Source organism: Zalophus californianus, chromosome 1 (genome assembly GCF_009762305.2).
Source record: "Zalophus californianus isolate mZalCal1 chromosome 1, mZalCal1.pri.v2, whole genome shotgun sequence".
NCBI lineage: Eukaryota > Metazoa > Chordata > Mammalia > Carnivora > Otariidae > Zalophus > Zalophus californianus.
Genome location: NC_045595.1, coordinates 56218272 through 56237448, shown reverse-complemented (window position 1 = coordinate 56237448; position 19177 = coordinate 56218272). Strand labels below are relative to the sequence as shown.

The 19177-nt window shown below is 57.0% G+C and overlaps 1 protein-coding gene across 2 annotated transcripts in view; it reads right to left on the bottom strand.

Annotated features, from left to right (window-relative positions):
- Window positions 1–1954: 1954 nt before the first annotated feature.
- The window catches only part of NUP210 (nucleoporin 210), a 106462-nt gene continuing 89239 nt past the window's right edge, over window positions 1955–19177 (bottom strand). The window contains exons 30-40 of one of the 2 annotated variants that reach the window (XM_027585069.2): window positions 18373–18547; window positions 16789–16964; window positions 14656–14876; window positions 13391–13527; window positions 10669–10786; window positions 9530–9676; window positions 7763–8013; window positions 6562–6778; window positions 4716–4811; window positions 4554–4637; window positions 1955–3340 (exon numbers count right to left, since the gene is read on the bottom strand). In XM_027585069.2, the coding sequence (XP_027440870.2) occupies window positions 3240–3340; window positions 4554–4637; window positions 4716–4811; window positions 6562–6778; window positions 7763–8013; window positions 9530–9676; window positions 10669–10786; window positions 13391–13527; window positions 14656–14876; window positions 16789–16964; window positions 18373–18547 (1723 nt within the window). In that variant the 3' untranslated portion in view covers window positions 1955–3239. Of the gene's footprint in view, window positions 3341–4553; window positions 4638–4715; window positions 4812–6561; window positions 6779–7762; window positions 8014–9529; window positions 9677–10668; window positions 10787–13390; window positions 13528–14655; window positions 14877–16788; window positions 16965–18372; window positions 18548–19177 lie in introns of those variants that run through there. The other variant, XM_027585070.2, reaches the window with a different exon arrangement.

Genomic DNA, 19177 nt, shown 5'->3' with positions numbered 1-19177 from the left:
TCATAGGAGCCTCGTGAGGACAGTGTCCTCCTCATTTCCCAATCAGGGAAACCAGGCCCAGGGCACCGATGGTGCTTTTAGCTTTTTAGCTTCTGCACTTAGCTTCTCAGTGTGGGCAGGCCATGACATGGGCTTACACATCCTAAAGTTGGCCCTTGTCCCCCAAGCACTTCTGTGCCCAGTCACCCCCATTGCCCGGGGCCCTCAGTGCCAGATCTGCCCCACAGAGCCATCCGCAAGGAGCTGGGGCCTCCCCACACCCCAGCCATCCCTTCTGAGAGTCAGACCAGCCATTTCCTCCGGGAGAGAGGGCACTCCTCTTCACCAACCCACTGCCCAAGGAAGAAAGCCTCACACATGGCATCTTGCTGATTTTTACAGTAACTCTGAAGGCACTGCTGTGCCCACTTCGCAGAGGAGAAAACTGAAGCCCAGAGTGGGGAAGAGACCAGAGCAAGAACACACAGGCAGGAGAAGGTGGGTGTAGGACCCACCCCAGCCCTGGCTGGTATCAAAGCCCCAGGGCCTGGGGGGGCAGCTTCTACCTGAGGAGAAAGAGCAGAGGTGAAGGGGCAGAACCTGTCTGGGAAACTGCAGTTTGCTGGATGTGTACCAAGGGGTGGCAGCCACCCCAGGGGCAGGCTGGGCTGTCGCAGCATGTAAGCACGAGGGGGTGACGGTCAGATCTGTGAGCAGCCGGGGGCGGGAATGGGGCAACTGAGATGAGGAGATGCTGGGGCAGGGAGGCCGGTGGGGAGACTGGGACCTCATGCTGGGGGTTAGGGGGCCCTGGGCCAAGAAAAGGGCAGATTCATGAGAGACTGGCCAGATGTAGGGTATGGGCGAGGAGGGCCCGAGGAGGGGACCTGAGTCGTGCAGGTGCAAGTGTGTCCATGGTGGCGGGGGCAGAGCTCTGGCCAGGCGGTGGCTAGATGTGGGGTATGGCTTGCAGGAGGGGGCACAGAGCTCGGCCGCCAGGCTTGCTTTCGGGCGCTGCCATTGAATCCATTGGGATGAGGTTTGGCCGCGGCAGAAGACCCACTTGACCTTGAAGCTCCTGGGAGTGTCCTTCTCTCCTGTCAAGGGAGGCCATCCTGGGTCCGCGCACAGGCTCCACAGACAACGGCCTAGCCATTCTGGTGGCCCCTACCCGTTCTGCCCAGCCAGGGGAGGGACAACGTGGCGTGGGGGGGGCACCACCTCCCGTTAGTCTGTTTCACAAGCTGCACGGGACACCATTGCTCACATTCTGTCCCCATAATGTAGTTGCATTATTGGTTTCCAGCTGCCAAAAGGGCTGGAAGACCTAGAGTGTATTGTGGCCACTCTCCACCCAGCTCCGAGTCAGTGGTCTGGGTCCTAAGGATGAAGGCGGGTGATGTAGGGGACAGGCGGCCTCGACCAGAGGCAGCTCCGGGCAGCCTGCCACCTTGGGCGGCCAATTGGTCTCTCTAGGCATCTGCTCCACTCCTGCACCCACGACACAGGACAGCAGAACCTGCCTCGGGCCCTCGGGGTGAGCCCGTGAGTACTTTGTGAAAGCAGAAGGCTAGGCCCGGCGGGGGGTCATGGAGGGACGGCAGGGGACCACCCCTGAGGGGAGCAAGCACTGGGACAGAGGGGGAGGGGCTGGGGCCCAGTAAGCAGGGGGATGGTGATCCCAGGGAGGTCAGCTTCTGAGGAAAGTGGGGGTGGAAGCCAGTGGGGCAGGAGGGCAGGAAGGGCAGGAGGAAGGAACAGCGAGGGAGGGAGGGGGGGGCCGTGGTGGTACCCGGTGACATGTGGGCAGCGCTGCCATGTCCTCAGGGCTGGCAGCCATGGGAAGACAGCACGGGAGGGAGTCCTTGGTGGCCAGTCAGAGAAGGGGAGTGTGGCACAGAGGGGCAGCAGAACAGACCTGCTCCCCAGGCAGGATGCCTGCAATTCTGGCAATGAGCACGCCCCTCTTACGAAATTAGAGAGCTTTATTTAATAAACCAAGTAGAAACGCGCCTATTTACATCCAAGTTGTCAGTTTGAGCTCAAGTAATATGCAAGGCACAATTCTTCCTGTCTCCAGGTTTACAAAAATAAATCACATGGTCCAGCCCTAGAGGCCTGAAGTGGATTCACACTTGTGGCTCAGAGTCAAGCGGACGACTCCCCACACACAGTGGCCACGCATACCTGGCCCTGCGGGGCGTCCCAGTTCATCCTGAGAGTGGCACGGCTCTCGGCCTAGGGCAGAGGGGGCCGCGTTCTGGGGCCTCCGATGCTGAATGAACAAGGGTCTGGGAAGGAGGAGGGCCTTTTCCTCATCATCTTCTCCTTCCCAGCCCTCTCCTGGAGGGGAGGCCCACTGCCCTCGCTGGCCAGGTCGGGCTCCGGGGCCTGCCAGGGAGGGATGCCATGGGGAGACTGGTGCCCGCACCGGGCGGGCCAGAGGCTCAGGTGTGCTGAGATGCAAAAGGAGGAACAGATAACACAGGGTCTTTGTGCTTGGGTGGAACACAGTGGCTTCTCCAGGAGAACACACAGAAGAACAGAGCCCGGTCTCTGGCTCAAGGTCATCTTCCTAACTACGATTCCATAGAGAGGCCGGGAGAGGGAGAAGGAACCAGACCCCACAGGACATCCCAATGGTGCTGTGGCCATGTCCAGGAGACGTTCCCATGCTTAGTCACAGTGGCCCACAGAGGGGCAGAAAGCGGCCCGGCTCCCGGCTCCCGTGGCACGTGAGCGTTCCCCCCCCCCCCCCGGGGGAGGCTGAGCCAGCACGGGGTCCCCGCCACTGCGTTCCTGAGGCTTCTGTGCAGTCATGGGGCCCGCACCTGACACTCATGTCTGTTCCCTCCCCTCATCTCCTAGCAGGAGCCAGACTAGGGGTAAAGTTTTCACGTGAGGGGAACACCCCACAAAAATGAAGTGATTAAAAAGTCCTTTCCCTGAGGCCACCGCAGTCACATCCCCTCCTAGGAAATGGAGCTTCTGCCTGCTCAAAGTCTTAAGAAGAGAGTGGTTCTAGAGACTGGAGAGAAAGAAAAGCATGATTACATGTTGTCCAGAAACCCCAGACAACCAGGCACGAAGGAATGAACCAGTGTCTTCGCAAAGGCTAAGAACAAAACCAAACCAAAGCCAACTGGAATTCCTGCGTGTAAGCAGCAGCTAGCAGGCACAGCCTGAACTACAGAACAGAGCAGGCAGCGAGGAGGGCCTGGCGCTGTCCCCACCGTGGGGGCGCAGGGCCGGCCCACTGGCTAGTGGGAGGTGTATGCAGGGCTCCACAGCCCCGAGTGCGGGCTGGCTCTACGGCTGGGAGGCAGTGCGTTGAAAGGCGTCGGCGACGAGGCAGCGAAATCTAGAGTGGAGAGAGAAGAAGTGAGTGACAGAGCAGATGGGAGAGCTCGGCCTTCCTCAGGGATTCCTCAGTGCCCACGTCAGAACAGCTCCCGATAGAAGAAGTGTCAGCCACCCGCCCCCACCACACCCCCAGGCAGCCCTGGGCCGGCGGTCTGATGTCACCCAAGGAACAGGTGATGGCCGGACACGCAGAGAGGCCTGGAGCGTAAGCCCTGACCCCCCACAGCAGACCTGTGGGAGAGAGCAAGGAGTGGGTCTCAGGACCACATGGAAGCATCCATGAGTCCGCAGGGCATGCACGGAGGACAGCCTGTCCATCTGGGCAGGAACTGCTCCTTGGGCAGAGGAAGCTGCAGGAACAAAGACTCCAATGTGAGCGAAAGAGTCTGGAGTGTTCAAGAGATAATGCCAAACTCCACAGTGGCTCCAACACACAGAGGGAGGGGTGTATTGGGAGATGGGATTAGAAAAGGTGAATGCCCACTGCCAGGGTGGCTGGGGAACGTTTGTGGAAGGCTATGATTCTAGGGGTCCAGGATGCATGCGGGATCTTGTCACCCAGGAAAATGCATCTATGCACAAAACCGTTCTCTTCCAAAAAATTCAGATTCTTTGAAGCCTGGCCATGCCCCCTTAGGCTCCGTAGACGACTGTTCAGGGGAGAGAACCCTCCAATGGAACACAGAAGACATAAGGGTTGCCATGCGCCCTCATGGTCAGGCACTGCCCTTCTCACAGGGAGAAGTGTCCCCTGGAGCCGTACAGGGTCACCAGGACCTCAGGGTCACCAGAGACAACCGGACTATGAAGAGGAATGGCCCTCGTGATTGCTCTTCCTCTGGGGGATCCGTCATCAGGACTGTCCAGAACCCTTACCTCTGAGTCAGCCAGCCCAACCCAGCTTAGAGCCCTTGGTGGCAGCCCCGGCAGGGCGGAGACAGTCCCAGTGAGCACACCGCCATAGACAACTCCCTGCCCCCAGCCTGCTGCCCTGCACCGTCCTGCCTGGGGAGAGCTCTCCTCGCCCAGGAGCGGCATACGTTTCCCCTCACCAGCTCCCCAGTCTGCCTTCTGGGCCTCACACCTCAGCTGCCACTCTTGCCCAGGGCCAGAGCTTCTGAGACTTGGGGTTCAGGGCCCACTTCCTCCCTCAGGACCCCTCCCTCTTAGCCCCAGCCCTGCCTGGCTGCATCTGTCGGGGGGCTACTCACAGTGGGGGCTGTGGCGAGGGCTGGCTTGTGGGGAGAGGGCCGGAGGTGTGGTGAGCTCCCGGGGCGTGCAGACCGTGTGGTAGGCTGCAAGAGCACATGGCTGGTTAGAGTTGGGGTGGGGGGTGGGGAGCAACCCAGGGCACACAATGTGGCCCACCTCACCTATGATCATGACAGCAGTCCCAGCCAGCAGGGCAAAAAGTGTGAAGAACATGACTTGGTAGGAGTCCAGGAAGTGCTGGAAGAGGCTGGCTCCGTCTGCGATCGATGGAAAGACAAGTCACCAAAGCAACACGCGGAGTTGCCTTGTGTCTTTGTGGGTGGCCAGAGGGTGAGGTGGCCCGCCCGAGGCCTGGGGCGGCGTCTGGTCCTGTGGTCCTATTCCATCCTGGGCCACTTGAACCAACCTAGTTCCACCCGAGGTCCCTGAGACCCCGCTTCCTTGGAAATGGGCTCAGTTTCGGTACCCATTCCAAGGAAGAACAGACATGTCCGGGGGAGTCAGAGGGTGGGGGCTGCCCAGGAGGCAGCCAAGTTGCCCGGAAAGGCAAGGCAGTGTTGAAAACGTCAAGCCGTGAGCAGCATTGCTCATGACAATGGAAGTCAGGGTTGGGCTAAGGCACTGGACAGCGATACTGCTGCTCTCAGAACTGAGGCCCAAGCACCAAGGGAGCCCAGTATCAGCTGCTCCAAAGCCACCCCTCCTCTGGGGCCCCGCCTCGGGGTGGCCCAGACTGTGGCTTCCTCTTCCATCTCCCCCTACCTCATCCTGCACCCCTCCCCCCCCACCACTGGGCTGTCCTGTATCAGAACACATCCCTGCTTGGCAGGAAGGAGGTGGTGGCCTTTTCAAGTGCCCTTGACATTGGTCCCACCCCTTCAGTGTGCTCTCAGCCAGACCTGACCAGACCACTTCCCTGCTCTCCAGAAAAAGCCTGAGCCCTCGGCCTGGCATTTAAGGCTCCTCACGGCCCAGCCCTTCATCCTGCACATCACCCCAGGGTCCTTCTGACTGCCTCGCCCTCCCCCTGGTCACTCCTCCTTCCAGACCTGGTATAAGCAGCCCCTTTGAACTGCACCCTCCAGCTGGCAGAGGTAAAATTACCCCCTCTGTGTGCCTCCCACTTCTTAAGCCCCATCTTTACAATCATTCCTTTCTTACTGTGTTTATAATCCATGCCCTGAGGTGGCGGGCTCCTCAGGCCTCTGCCCAGCCCAGGGGCTGGCACACAGCAGGTGCTAATAATGACTACAGAATCAATGAATCATCCATTACTGAGCACCTACTGTATGTTAGGTAGGCCCTGTTCCAAGCGCTGTCCCCACATACAGCACTTTAGCTTCTAGTTGGGGAAGACCAGTGGCAATCGTAGTTAATTGTATTAATTATTCTATAAGCTGACAGTTGAGAATAGTGCTATGGAAGAAAGAAAAGGGTTTGAGTGGAAGTAAGGTTCAAAGTTTCCTACTATATGAGCAGAGAAAGTTTGAGGGAAGGTTGGTTTGATGGAGGGGGCGGTGTGGGCCAAGGGGCTATCTGGGGGACAGGCATCCCAGGCAGAGGGAACAGTGAATGCCAAGGACTTAGCTGGGGGCTGCACATGTCCCCCAAACAGGAAGGAGGCCATCATGGCTGGAGGAAGGTGCTCAAGGGGGAGACAAGCATAAATGGGTTGGGAAGGCAGATTATGCTGGGCCTTTCAAGACACTGGAGAGACTTGGGCTTTATCTCCCTCGGGAAGTGGGAGCTATAGCAGAGTGTTTGAGCAGAGGAGGGGCATGATCTAGTCACATTTCAACAGGATCCCTCTGGCTGCCGTGTTGAGAACAGACGGGGAAGCAAAGTGCGTGTGGCTGCTTGAATGAGTGATATTCGCTTTGCGGGATGTTCTGCATTTCTGAGTCGTCCAGTTCTCGACGCCCCCAGGTTCCCACAAACAGCCAAGACTACCCAGCCCAGCCCTCCTCACCCAGGCCCATCCCAGCTGTGCCCCATCCCGTGACTCACGAGGACCAGGCCCTCGGCGATCCATCACAAAGGCCACGGTGACCGGAATGGTGATGGCTTGGTTAGTAATGGGGCTGGAGAAGGTCAGGGCGGTGGACAGAGGCCCCTGGCTGCCGGCCGTGGGATCCGAGACGCCAACTGTGTAGGTGATGAAGCTGGGGAGCCCCAAAGACTTCTCCTTCTCAAAGGCCAGCACGGCTGGGGACCCTGATTTCACCTGGGAGAGACATTAGGGCTGGAGAGGAGCACCCCCCCCAACTTCTGCCTGACATGTTGTGCTTCCCTCCTGGGCCCGAAGGCCAGGGGTGGAGACCCCTCCCCAGGCCCCCTTCCTAGGCAGGTGATGATGCCTGGGTACTTCTGACAGCGTGAAATCTGCAAAGTCAGGAAAGGAGCACAGTGTCTATACTTGGAGTGTTTTTAAGAAAGGACAAATCAATATCACTGAATTCTAATCAAGTGCTCTTTAAAAAAATGCTAAACTAACATGAACTATCATCAAACGCCAACTTTCCAAGGGAACAGCCTGGAGCTCTGTTTATGGCCGATCGCCAGCAGCTCAACCCCAGGGCCTGGCAGACCCTCTGTCACCAGCAATGAATTCATCCCTGTCTCACTCCAAGAATGTTCAGCCATATTCACTGCAGCAAGACAAGGGATGATGAAGCAAACAGTGGAGCCAAAAACCCCTTCACCACATCACCCCAGATCTTCTCCCAGCTTGCTGGGCAGCAGGACCCAGGACACCATTCACCCAGCATTCAGCAGATGGGGAAACCGAGGCCCGGAGTCAGGGACTTGTCCCCAGTTGTGCAGGTGTCAGTGATAGGTCAGGGATTAGGGCTTTTTCCTCCTGCCCCATGTCAGCGTGCATTCCTGCACTGACTTCATTCATTGAACAGACGAAATGTTCATTGAGCACATACTACGTGCTAGGGAAGCCCTGTGCTAAGTAACTGGCCTCGCATACTTAACTCCTGGTTGGGGAAGACTTGCAGAAGTCACAGTAATTAATACAATTATACAGTCTCATAGACAACATTAGTGCTGTGGGAAGGAAGAAGAGGGTAAGGCGTATTTACATTTTTTTTTTTAATTTTTCATTTTAAAGAGAGGTGGTCCAGGCCTCCATGTTCCACCTGGGCCTCCCTGCCTCCTGGTCCTCTCCAAGGCCCCCGGCTCGGGCACGGACGCCACTCACCTCCAGGTTTTCGAGAATCTCCATGGCACCAAAGACCTTGACCTCCGAGCTGGTGTAGTGGTTGCTCAACAGGATTTCAGCCTGGTCAGTGTACAGCCCTGGGCTGAAGGGCACCTCGGCGCCCACGTGCTCTCCGGGGACGTGGCTGCCCGGGATGGAGGCGGTGACCAGCAGTACCGTCTTCTTCATGCTGAGATGCTTCAGCTGTTTGTCTGTCAGCCTGTGCATTGTGACCGAGCAGAGGTACCGGCCTGTGGAGACGAGGATATTCCACATAGTTCCCTCTCCTGCCCATGCCTGGATGCTACACTTTCTCCTGGCAACTCCTCATCCTTCAGAGCCCAGGTGAGGCATCACCTCCTCTGGGACCCTCCAAGGACATCCCTCTTTGGTACCCCCGGTCCAGCTTGGACACCCTTTCTGTGACCAGCACTCTTGCTCGCTCCTTTCTCAGAATGCTCTGGTTCACCAGATCTGCAGCGCCCTGACATTCCATGGGGTAGGAAGGCTTGGGCCAGCTCCACATCTCAGGGCCCAGCCGTCCTGGCTCAGAGGGACGGTGAGTAAATGATCAACAGATACCTTGCCCCAAGGCTGGGCTACAGGCCAGTTGGGCCTGACTCCCAGTACGGTCTATGGCCCCAGATACAGCAGAAAGTTCTGGAAGGGCATGGATTGGGACTATTTTGATCCCTGTTGGATCCTCCATGCCTGCCCTGGGTAGACAAATGAGTTAAATGGACACTGCCAAGCGGGACCCTGGAGAGCCCCCCAGTCTGGAACCAGGGTGCCTGTGCTGGAGTCCCTTCCTTGCCCATGCCAGCCAGGCATCCCTCGGTGAGTCGGCTAGTTTCCCTCAATAAAGTGGGAATAATATCGCAACCCTCATGGGGCCACATTCACAAATAAATAGGGCACGGGACCCCCAGGTGCCTGCTCCGTGTCAAGCCCTGCGCTTGGGCCCCACACACGACGTGTCCTGAGGATGTACCTCCTGTGTCTTAGGCAGCGGCCTGGGTGCTGACCCGAGCCATGGGGCGCGGCAGGTTGGGCTTAGGACCTGGTGTGCTGATGCTAACTCCTCCTAATTAAGACTGGGCAGCATGTTCTTGGAAGGAACTGAAAAGTGGGCCAAACGCTCATCAACAGTCATTATCATAATGACATTGGCATCTACCATCGAGACTTGGTAACAGGAGTGTGTGCCAGGCACTACGCTAAGCAGGTCGCAGGAACTATCCTACCGAACCCCTGAAGTGCCCCAGGAGGGCATTCCTCTCCTCAGGCTGTGTTGGTGACACTCCGCATCACCTGGCCCGCATGCTGGGGGCCCGGGCAGTTGCTCCAACCCCACGGCACCAGCCTTTGGCTCCACGGGCCGTGGAACGGTGATGCTTGGACACACTGCGTGGGCCCAGGACACTTTCAGCCCTGGCTTGTTTGCACCACTCGGCCCTGACATGCGGGCAGGCAAGGCACCATCCTGCCCAGGTCACAGAGCCTCAACACCCACTGGCTTTGGGCCTTGAAGCCAGCTTTTCCAACTCAGAAGTGTCCTTCCTGCTGCATGGACGGGGGGCTGCAGAGAACGGCCACCACCCAGCACAGGCCTGCCAACCCCTCCTGGTGGCCGGAAGGGGCCAGTGGCCAGAGGGGTTGCATCAGTCCCTGGAGCTCCCAACAGACAAGGTCCCTCTGTGCAGAGGGACGGTGAGCTAAACACACCCAAAGGAGCCAGTTTTCCCACTGGGACCCTCGTGAACTCACCCAGAGTTGCATCAAATCCTGGCTCTGCTGTGAAAACATCGCGGGCTGGGAAATCGAAGACGTCTTGCTTGAATTGGAGCTGGCAGCTAATGAGGGATTCTGGGTGCAGAGTCTCCATGATTTCCCTCTGGACAGGGGAGCACTCACCTGGAGATGGGAAGGGGGTGAGAAGGGTGTGGGCCAGGCCCACCCGGGCCTCTGCACCTGCCCGTGGAGCCCGAAAATGAAGAAGCGAGAGCAGGCCGCACACAGGCTGGCGGGGTTGCAAAATGATGCACACAGGGTGCCCCAGGGCTGCCCCAAGCTTCACGATGCTGCCAGTTTACAAAAGCTGAGGACAATTCTAGGGAGGAGGAGGGTCATTCTGAATCGTGGGCAGTTTTGGATCCGAATTTGAGCATTTGTGCTACAGCCTGCATCCAGCAGCCCGGCAGATGGGTTGGCCCACTAATGCACGTCGTCTGTTCCTGTCAGCAGGGGAAAATGGGCAATTTATTTCTGGACATCAGGAGGCAACAGTTCCCCACTAATACACTAAGTATCATTTTGGCAACTGCACGGTGCTATCCCCGTGCACTGAGGTAGGAAAACAGAGGTTACTGGATGCAGTAAAGCTGCCTCATCAATCAGAACGAGAACAGCTGTATTTAATTCTACCAGTTAAGTGGTTAAAAAAAAACCAATCCCAAAACAGCCCGTATTGATGTATTTATTTCTGACAGCTGCTGTCCAGGGCTGTCATGGGCAGGGGACAGGGTCAAATGTTCTATGCATGACTTGGAAGAGGTAATTACAGAAATCAAAATCAGCAGTGAAGCCTGCTAAGTCATTACTTTCTGGGATTAGTGGGGGTGAAGTGTGGCTTTCTTTACTCGGTGCCCTAGGGCTGAAGTGGCATTTCCAGCTCGGACATAGGCCATTTCTGGGTGCCGGGCCCTTTTAGGAAGATCTCTTTTCATGGTCTCAGCTTGTGGAGGACTCGGATTTCTAAAAAGCTGGAAGGAATGGGCCAGCAGGGGTTTAAATGCTCTCTCTGGCTTTGGCGTGAGTTTGAGTGGGAAAAGCAGACAAAACTGCAGCAGAGCCCCTGAGCCCAGTTCCCCCCTTCCCCCAGACCAAGCAAGCCCCTCACTCTCTACCTCTCAGGTTAGAGCTTCTGTCTCCCACGGTGACAGTCACCTTGGTGGCCTCCTGGAAGTTGGTCTGGCCTGGGCGGACGGAATGGGCCACGATCCTTTGAGGGACACCAATCACTATCTGGGGAGGGAGCCGAGGCAGCTACACTGAGCACCGATCACATGTGGGCTCCGTGCCGGGCATTTTCCTGACCTCACCCTGCTGCCTGTTTATGGGGCATGGCCCATTGCACAGGGGACAAAACTGAGGCTCAACATCTGGAAGACTTGCCCAGAGGTGGTGGAGCTGGGGTTAGACCCCGGGCCGGTCAGACTCTGCAGCCTTGCCCTCTCCCACTGAACAGGCTGCTTTTCCTGAACAGCAGAGCACGAGCTGAACGGCAGGCCTGAATTCATTCAATGGTTTGGGGTGGGCTGCAGAGTTTGGCTCCTGTGGCAGTTGCAATCACTTCTCTGTTCATCAGTTTGGTTAATTAGTCTTTAAGCAAAGAGTGAAGGCGCTGTTTTACTTTACTGTCATTTATTCAAAATAAATCACCCTAAAATGCAACTCACACAGCCTGAGTAGGGAAGGCTCCCCCAGACTCAGGTCTTCCCAGATTTTTCCCTGCCCATCCCCTTTGCTCATCCTGCACTGGCCACACCCAAACCCCCAGCTGTGCGCCTTTCTTAAGCTTCCACCCTCCCCTGCAGAGCCTGGCCCCATCAGAGCCGGACCCCTTGCAGGCCCAGCTCGTGGCACCCCCTCTAGCTGGAACTCTGTCTACCCACCTCTGGGCAGGCACTCAGCACTTCCTGCTTCCCAGGAACATGACCTCCCTAAGAGCCAGGATGGGGTCTCACTCCTCCCCAAAGCCCACGCAGCTCCCAGGGCCATGGCTGACGCAGAAGCGTAGGCAGGCCCACAGGCTGGCCCCATCGTGTCCAGACTCACTGGGAGGCACCTGCACCCTAGCCCTAGTTCTTCACATCTTCTTCTGGACTCCTTCTGACCACCATGCTACCGTCTTCTTCCCCCTTCCTCTTCCTCCTCCTTCATACCTTGCAGAGGGGGCCCAAGGCCTTGCTCCTCTCCCCTCCTGCTCTGGTATGTTCTGCATGTTCCCGTCCATTCTCAGGTCTTCCAGAACCATTTCTGTCCTTAGACCCCCACCCCATCTCCAGCTTTCTGCCCCGGAGCTCCAGAAACACCTGCTGCCTCACCATCAGCCCCACATGGAGGAGCTGCAACCACCTCAAGCTGGCCATGTCTCAACTCACTCATCTTCCACCCACGCTGGCCCCTCCTGCATCCCTAACTCCCCCGTCCCTCCCCCCGCCCGGTCAGGGTGGACCAACATCCACCTTGTCATCCAAGCCAGACCCCGGGGCAGTCATCCCCAAAGCCTCTTACGCCCTCAACCCCTACTTCCAAATGGTCATCAAGCTCCAGTCATCCCCCTCTTCAATCTCCCCCCAAACCCACCCTTAGTTTCCAGCCACTCAACGGTGCCAGCTGAGGGCCCATCCTCAGCCCCCTGGCTGGTTACCCTGCAGCTCCTCCCCCTCTCCTGGGCTCTTAGACTGCCAGGCCCTGGGACCCGTTCCAAACCTTACCTCTGATCTAGATCACTCTCTACTGTAAAAAAAAAAAAAAAAATCCTTGATGAATCCCTCCTGGGTTTGGCATCAGCTTCCACCTCTTTGCTCTGGAATAGTAACAGTTGCAGCTAATACCTACTGACCATTTGCTGAGTACCATTCTACGTGTTTCACATATGTGAGTGCCTTTAATCCTTAACAACACTCTTCTGTCCATTTTACAGACAGGAAAACCAAGGCACAGAGAGGGGAAATAACTTACCCGAAGCCACAGAGCCTCTCAGTGGCCCAGCTGGGATGGGAACCCAGGCAGCCTGGCCCCAGAGCTCACACACTTAACCATTCCACAGAACTACCTGGAACCCAGGGTGGATCACGATTGCATTGCCAGCCTCCATTCCCCCCAACTGCCTAGGTTCCGGCCACCAGGGCTGGGCTCTTGAGCCCGGCACACCTTTGCCTACGCCATGCTCTCTCATCCAGCTCCCTGCTGCCCCAGCCCCTGCCCACTCTCAGCGGCTCTTCCTGGGAGAGCACAGCTTCATCAGTCACAAGGTGCCCCTCTCTGGGATCGGCTCACCCACTGCACAGCCCCGGCACTAAATATGCGAGCTATTAGCTTAAACTGCTGGATTCGATCACGTGCATGCTGGCTCTAAAATGAGACACATTTGGAACACAGCCAGACGTTGCTCATTGATTCATTCTCAGCTGGAGATAAATAGAAGAGAGAACGGTTTTGTTCGCCTCCAGAAAGACTCAAGAGGTGACTTGCCAGGGAGGCTTAACTTTGCCGGTGACGCCACATCGCCGCGCTGGCCTGCCCACGCCGAGATTCCTGGGGAGACGCCCCCGGGGGACATTCCGGCCCTTCCACCAGAGTGCATGGGAGCCAGGGGGTGGGGGGGCGGCCACCCCAGGACATCAGCCCCTGTCATGGCACCATTTTGAATGTGGGGAGGCAGGGGCCTGTGCAGAAAAGGGGGCTTGTTCCAATCCCAGAGGCAGTGGGCAGCGGAACCCAGACTCCTGACTGCTAGCAAGCTGCTACCACTTCTTTTCTCGAGAAAAGGGAGGATGTTCAGTATAGAAAGCTAAGGGTTTCACCCCGAGTGGGTCAGCCACATATACCCTGAAGCCCCACCTCCTTGTAGGTCCTCAGGTGCCCAGCAACCTCGTAATAAACCGTCACAGATCCCGCCTCTCGGGCCACAGCCACGCCTGTCCTGGGCTCGATGTGGAGGACGCTGCTGGCCGAGGAGCTCCAGGTTCCAGAGAGGCCTGGGAGAGGAAGCCCTGGCTGTCACTCACCATTCCCACATCCGATACTGCGGCCAAGCCCTGTCCCCTGTGACCATGCCAGCCTCCTGGGGGCCCCGCCCAGCCCCATGCTATACACTGCTGCACCGGGGGCTCATTCGTCACCCTCAGGGTAGAAGCCATCCCACTGGCCTCGGCACCCTGGCTTGGGACCCCCACCCCCTCCCTGGCTCCTGGCTGTGGCCACCTGGGGCCACCTGCAGGTCTAGGGCACCTGCTCTCTGCGCAGCTGCCTCCCTGCCCAGAGTGAACCTCTGGCCCTCCTTTCTCTCCACTGCCTCCCTGTTTGCAATCTCCTGATCATTCCCTTGTCCTGGGATGACCTGGGAGCAGGCCCTCCCCACAGGACTGCCCCTGCCCACCCCCAACTGTTTATCAACCCCTTTTTAGCAAACAAAGCTGGTGTTAGGCTCAAGAGCTGGTGCTGGACAGCACTTCTTAGTTAAAAGCCAATCACATTATAGAATATACACCACAAAATAACAACCACATTTTATTTCTGGCACATTAGATTTGTTTTTCTTTAAGGGCAGTGTTTAACTGCCTTTTAAAATGAATTTAATGTGATTAAAAAAATAAGGAGTCACTTGGAAAATGTGGAACAAAACAAAGCAAAACAAGTAATGTAGGTCATAGGTATACAGGTGGTGTGGGAGCGGCTGAGATCCAGAAGTCGTGGAACGGGCCCAGCAGCTATTCTTTGCTTACATCTCCTTTGGGAGGTACTCTGTCCTACGCTGGAACCACTACCCACGAAATGCATTCAAATGAAACAAGTAGCTCCTCCGTCGCATTAGCCACATTTCCAGAGTTGGACTGTGAGTGCCCCCCGCTTCAGACAGTAGATACAGGGTATCTCCGCAGCAGCAGAAACTTCTACCAAATAGCGCTACGTGAGCGCAGGGCTGGCAGGCTTGCTTGGTAAAGGGCCAGATGCTACACGTGTCGGGCTGTGGACACGGGTTCTGACGCCTGCTCTTGAACCTCCTACGAGCTCTGCTTGTCTTACCCTTACAACAGGAGCCCGCTCCCATCTTCATGACTGCCTGGATTCAGAAGGGTTCCCCGGCCAGTATCCGCCTCTCTTACCTTCCAGGCCGACCAGGACTGTGGCCAGACAGAGGACGTCCCCCACCACCACCGCTCCAGACAGCTCCGGGGAGATGGCCTGTTGGACGGGCAGCGGGACGAAGTCGGAGAGGCCCACGTGCTCTGAGTCCCACACGCTGAGCAGCGTCAGGCCGACGCTGACGGTGCGCACGACGCACGTGTTGTTGGTGGTGCCCTTCCCAATTTGCACAAACTCGTCTCTAGGCACAGGAAGGGGAGGCGGGCTCTCAGTCTCAGGGAAGAAGTGCCCGACTTCAGAGGGAGAAACACACTGAGTCCCCTGCCCGGTGAAGCTTCTCGCTGACCATGGCCCCAGACGTCCTTCTGGCTCAAGTTTCCCAAGCAGCTGCTGCAGATCTGGGGCCACCACAGGGCCACATGAACCTCACCTCCTCTCCTCTTCCCTGGGAGGAGCCCATGGCCCACAGCTGGGGTGGCCCGGCGCACATCCCCCACATTCGAGAAGGGAAGGCTGAGGCCAGAGGGCAAGGTGAGCTACAGAGCACCTGCCAGGCCCTTCCCAACAGTGAACTGGGACATTCTCAGGAGGCACGACCTCTGCCCCCTGCCTCCTCTGTAAAATGGGGATGAGAATGCACCTGTGTCCCAGGCTCGACGTAAGTGTGAAACCAGGTCGGTGCTATAAAGCAGTGAGACCAGCGGCCGGCACATGGTGAGTGCTCGGTCAACGTCAGGCCTGGACTGGCCGGCCTGAGGGGCAGGGTCTCTGCCTTCCTCCCTTTCCTCCCCCATGCCTTCTGACCCCTGAGCCCTGACTGGTCTTCAGGAAAGGTGCTCCCACCACAAAAAGGCCAGCGGGACTTCTGTGGGGTAGCTGAGGGGCTGGGAGGACCCGCTTCCACTTCCTCCAGGGTAGCCTAGGTCTCAGACGGATGCACGGCCCATACCACGTGCACGGAGCTGCACAGTTTGCCAGAGGCCTTCTTGACTACGGCCTCAGCTGGTGGCCCTGAGGACGAGGCAGGTTCCCCACACAACAGGTGTGGGGCGGAGGCCTGGAGAGGCGAGCTGCCTTGCCTGGGAAGGGCCCACAAAGGGCAGAGCTGGGGCTTGAACTGGGTCTAACCCCAAACCCCGGTCCTTCTACCATGCTACGTCCCCTATGCCTGGCCCCGGGTATGTGAGCAATAGGGGACAAGTCTGTCGCAGGCCTGTGGGGAGGCCAACTTACAATGGACACCCACACCTGGATATAATCTTCTGCCCCCCATAGTCCCTAGCACCCCTGCCCAAGCCCCTCCTTCCTCCTGTGCCTGATGCCTCTCTCCTGCTCTTTGCTGGTCTGCAGGCCCCTGGGGCAGTAGTTCTCAAGCTTTAGAATTGCCTGGAAGCCTCCTTAAAAGACAGAGAGTTGGGTCCTGTGCACTTGCATTTCTAAGGGCTCCCAGGTGCTGCTGGCACTGCTGGTCTGGGGACCACGTTTTGAGACTCACTGCTCCAGCAGACCCAGTCAGAGATTTCAGCAGGCCCAGACTGAGGCCACGGCTCTCTTCCTGCTCTGGAGAGCGTCCTCTTGCCTCACATGAGGCCTGTGGCTGCAGCTGTATTTCCAAAGAGCCAAAATGAATTGCACGTGGAGCCAGATGTGACCTGGTATTCAAACCCACTTCCTGGCTGCGTGACCTTGGGCAAGTGGCTTGACCTCTCTGAGCCTCGACAAATGGGCTATAGTGAGGCGTCAGTGAGACACAGTAGAGGCAGTGAACGTCAGACTCCTTCCTCACCCGCACCGGAGCACTGGATGATGTGCGTCTCCCCTGCAGGGGGCTTTCCCAGGCACACAGAAGTCTTACCACAAGCCCTCCAACCACAAACCCCGACACTGTGTCTCGCCTCCTGCCCACCAGGGCACATCACCAATGGCTTCCCGCCACATGGTAATAAAGGCTCTGGGCGCCGCTTTCCCCTCACTCCTGCCTCCTGGCCGAGCCCAGGGCTTCCCCCTGTGGCCCTAGAAGTGTGGCACGTCCCCTCCTCTTGGCGACTGCAGGTAACAAAGTCTCCTTTCAGTCGTACTAGGCTGTCCAGTTGCCATCCAGGTACAACTGAGGCACGCCTTCCCGTGAGAAATGAGGGTCACCCACAGCCTACCTGTTGGTTGCAAAGCTGAGGACCGAGTTGTGAGCATGGAAGATGTCTCCGGAGTTGTCATGGAAGTGGACCATGAAGGTCACAGTCGTTCCCAAAGGCAGGGCTGCCAGAGCCTCCTTGTTCTGGGTGTGCAGGGTGGGGCTCATGGAGATCCTCAGGTAAGAAACTGGGGACACCTGAGGACAGTGAGCAGGTGTGGTGGTGACCACACTGGGAACCAGCCTCCCCAGGACGAGACGTCTGCCCCCAGGCGGGTCACCTCCCTCAGGAAGGACCGGGAGCTGGATCGACTCGGGGGTCACGGAAAGAGGAAAGGCCTTGGTCTCCTGAGCATCCCAACCTAGTGATGAGACTGCTGCCTCCCCACACAGCAGCCTGGGCTTACAAAAAAAACCCAACCTACAAGAATCAAAACCCATGGCTTTGAAAAATTAGATTATTCACATTTGCAAAAATATCCCCTGGGCTTTGAATGTTCGGTTTCTCTGGGAAACCTGGCTCTCCGGGTGTTTTAAGCGGAAACAATGCCCGTTTGGACTGCAGAGGAGGCATTAACTGGGAGCTGCTGGGAGCCTGCAGGTGCTCCAGGGAAAGCAGGCTGGGGAGGAGGGAACCCGAGCTCCAGAGACGGTGGCCTTGGTCCCTGAACTCTGAGTAAAATCTATCCTGGCCAGAACGTTTGCCCCCTCAAAAGACCTAATTTCTGGGATAAATATCAGTGGGTGCAGTGACAGGTATACAGCTGGTGCTCACTCAGTACATATTTGCTGAAGTAGGGTGAGCAGTGAGTCGCTTCCACTTACTCAAAGAGTAGGGTGGAGGGTTCCCTGCAAGGCACCCACCTTGAAGCAAAAAGGCATTAATTAAGGAAGTAGGTCTGTGACGCCGGCAGGATCTCAAACTTGAAGTCACGCATCTTGTCTGTCACTCAGGATTCAGAATGTGGCCAGGGGGAGGTACAGGAGGGAAATCTGGGGGACCCGACCCAAGGACGCCCAAGGAGAAAGTCCCTAGCACAAAGGAGCATGGAATGGCAGGGGGCCATGGGAAGCATTGTGATGAGGCTGGGGGACACAAACCTGAGCCCGGCCCACGTGGGTTAGGGCCCAGACCCTGCCTCGCGGCCACCGACAGTGACTCACTTCCACTAGGAGTCTCAGTTTCCTCGCCTGTAAAATGGGTTACTGAATTCTCCACGTCACCACGTACGTAATGCAAGGATTTCTGCGCTGGGTGTCTAGCACACGCAGTCACTGCTCGTGGGCACCGACCATGCTCCAGGTACCATCTGTCCTGTCAGGACATGGGGGTGCCAGCCCCAGCAAATCACAGGCCTCACTGGGCCTCAGTTTCCCACTCTGTGAAATGAGGCCACTGCAATCAATAACCTCTAAGGAACTTCAGCTCTGACACTCATATAGCTTTTCCTCTAGGACCTCTGCCCCCAAGTTATTCTTCAATAAATTCTTCCATACAATTTCTCAGCTGGAAGGTGAATAGATCCATTTTACAACTGTGAGGGGAACATTTTTACCTCAATGCTCTTGCTTTTATTACTCCAAAAGGAGGAGAACACGATCCTACCTTTACAGCAAAGATGATGGTTTGGTTGGCCCCGAAAGGCTCTTGGGCAGTCACTTCAATTGTGGATGTCCCAATCATGGACCCTGATGTCACGAAGCCTTTCTCGTCCACATGCACCACGGGAACCTTCTCCGGCCCATCCAGGACTCGGTAGCTCAGAGATGCTGCACCATCCCTTGGGAAAACAAACAGACCCAGTTTTTCAGAGCGTGGCTGTGGGAGCAGGTCTCGGTGAGGGGCCCGGCATCCCTGCCCTGAGATGCAGCCATCTGGGCTTCCTGAGCGCTCCTGGGAGAAGGAAAAGGCCTGATCCTGGCCCTGCTATGCCTTAGGACCCAGGTGGGCAGCCTGACTGCAGCCTCCTCAGTCACCCATGGGAAACCTATTGTGGAAAACCGATGGTTCCAAGGAGAGCGCTGCTTCTGGGAGAAAAGACTGAGGGCTGAGCTGCTCTCATCCCTTGCATAGGACTTTTGCTGTAAAAGATCTTTTCTGGGGCACATGGTTTCCCCATTTACTGACAGAAGGCAGCCTGGCACAGTGGAAAGAGGATGGGGCCCCAAGTTGGGCAGATCCTGAGCACAGTCCCAACGCCCCGCAGACAGCTGCACGCCTTGAGGCACCTTGTGTCTCCTCTCTTGGCCTCAGTTTCCCCAACTGTAAAAGGGAAGCAATGGTCCTAACCTGTCCTATTTCCAAGGCCAGGGAATGGGATGAAAATGAGCTACTTGCTCAGAAAATGGTTCGTAAAGCTACTAATGATCTGCAGTGGGTAGAAGCCAAATTCCACAGTATTTTATACTCT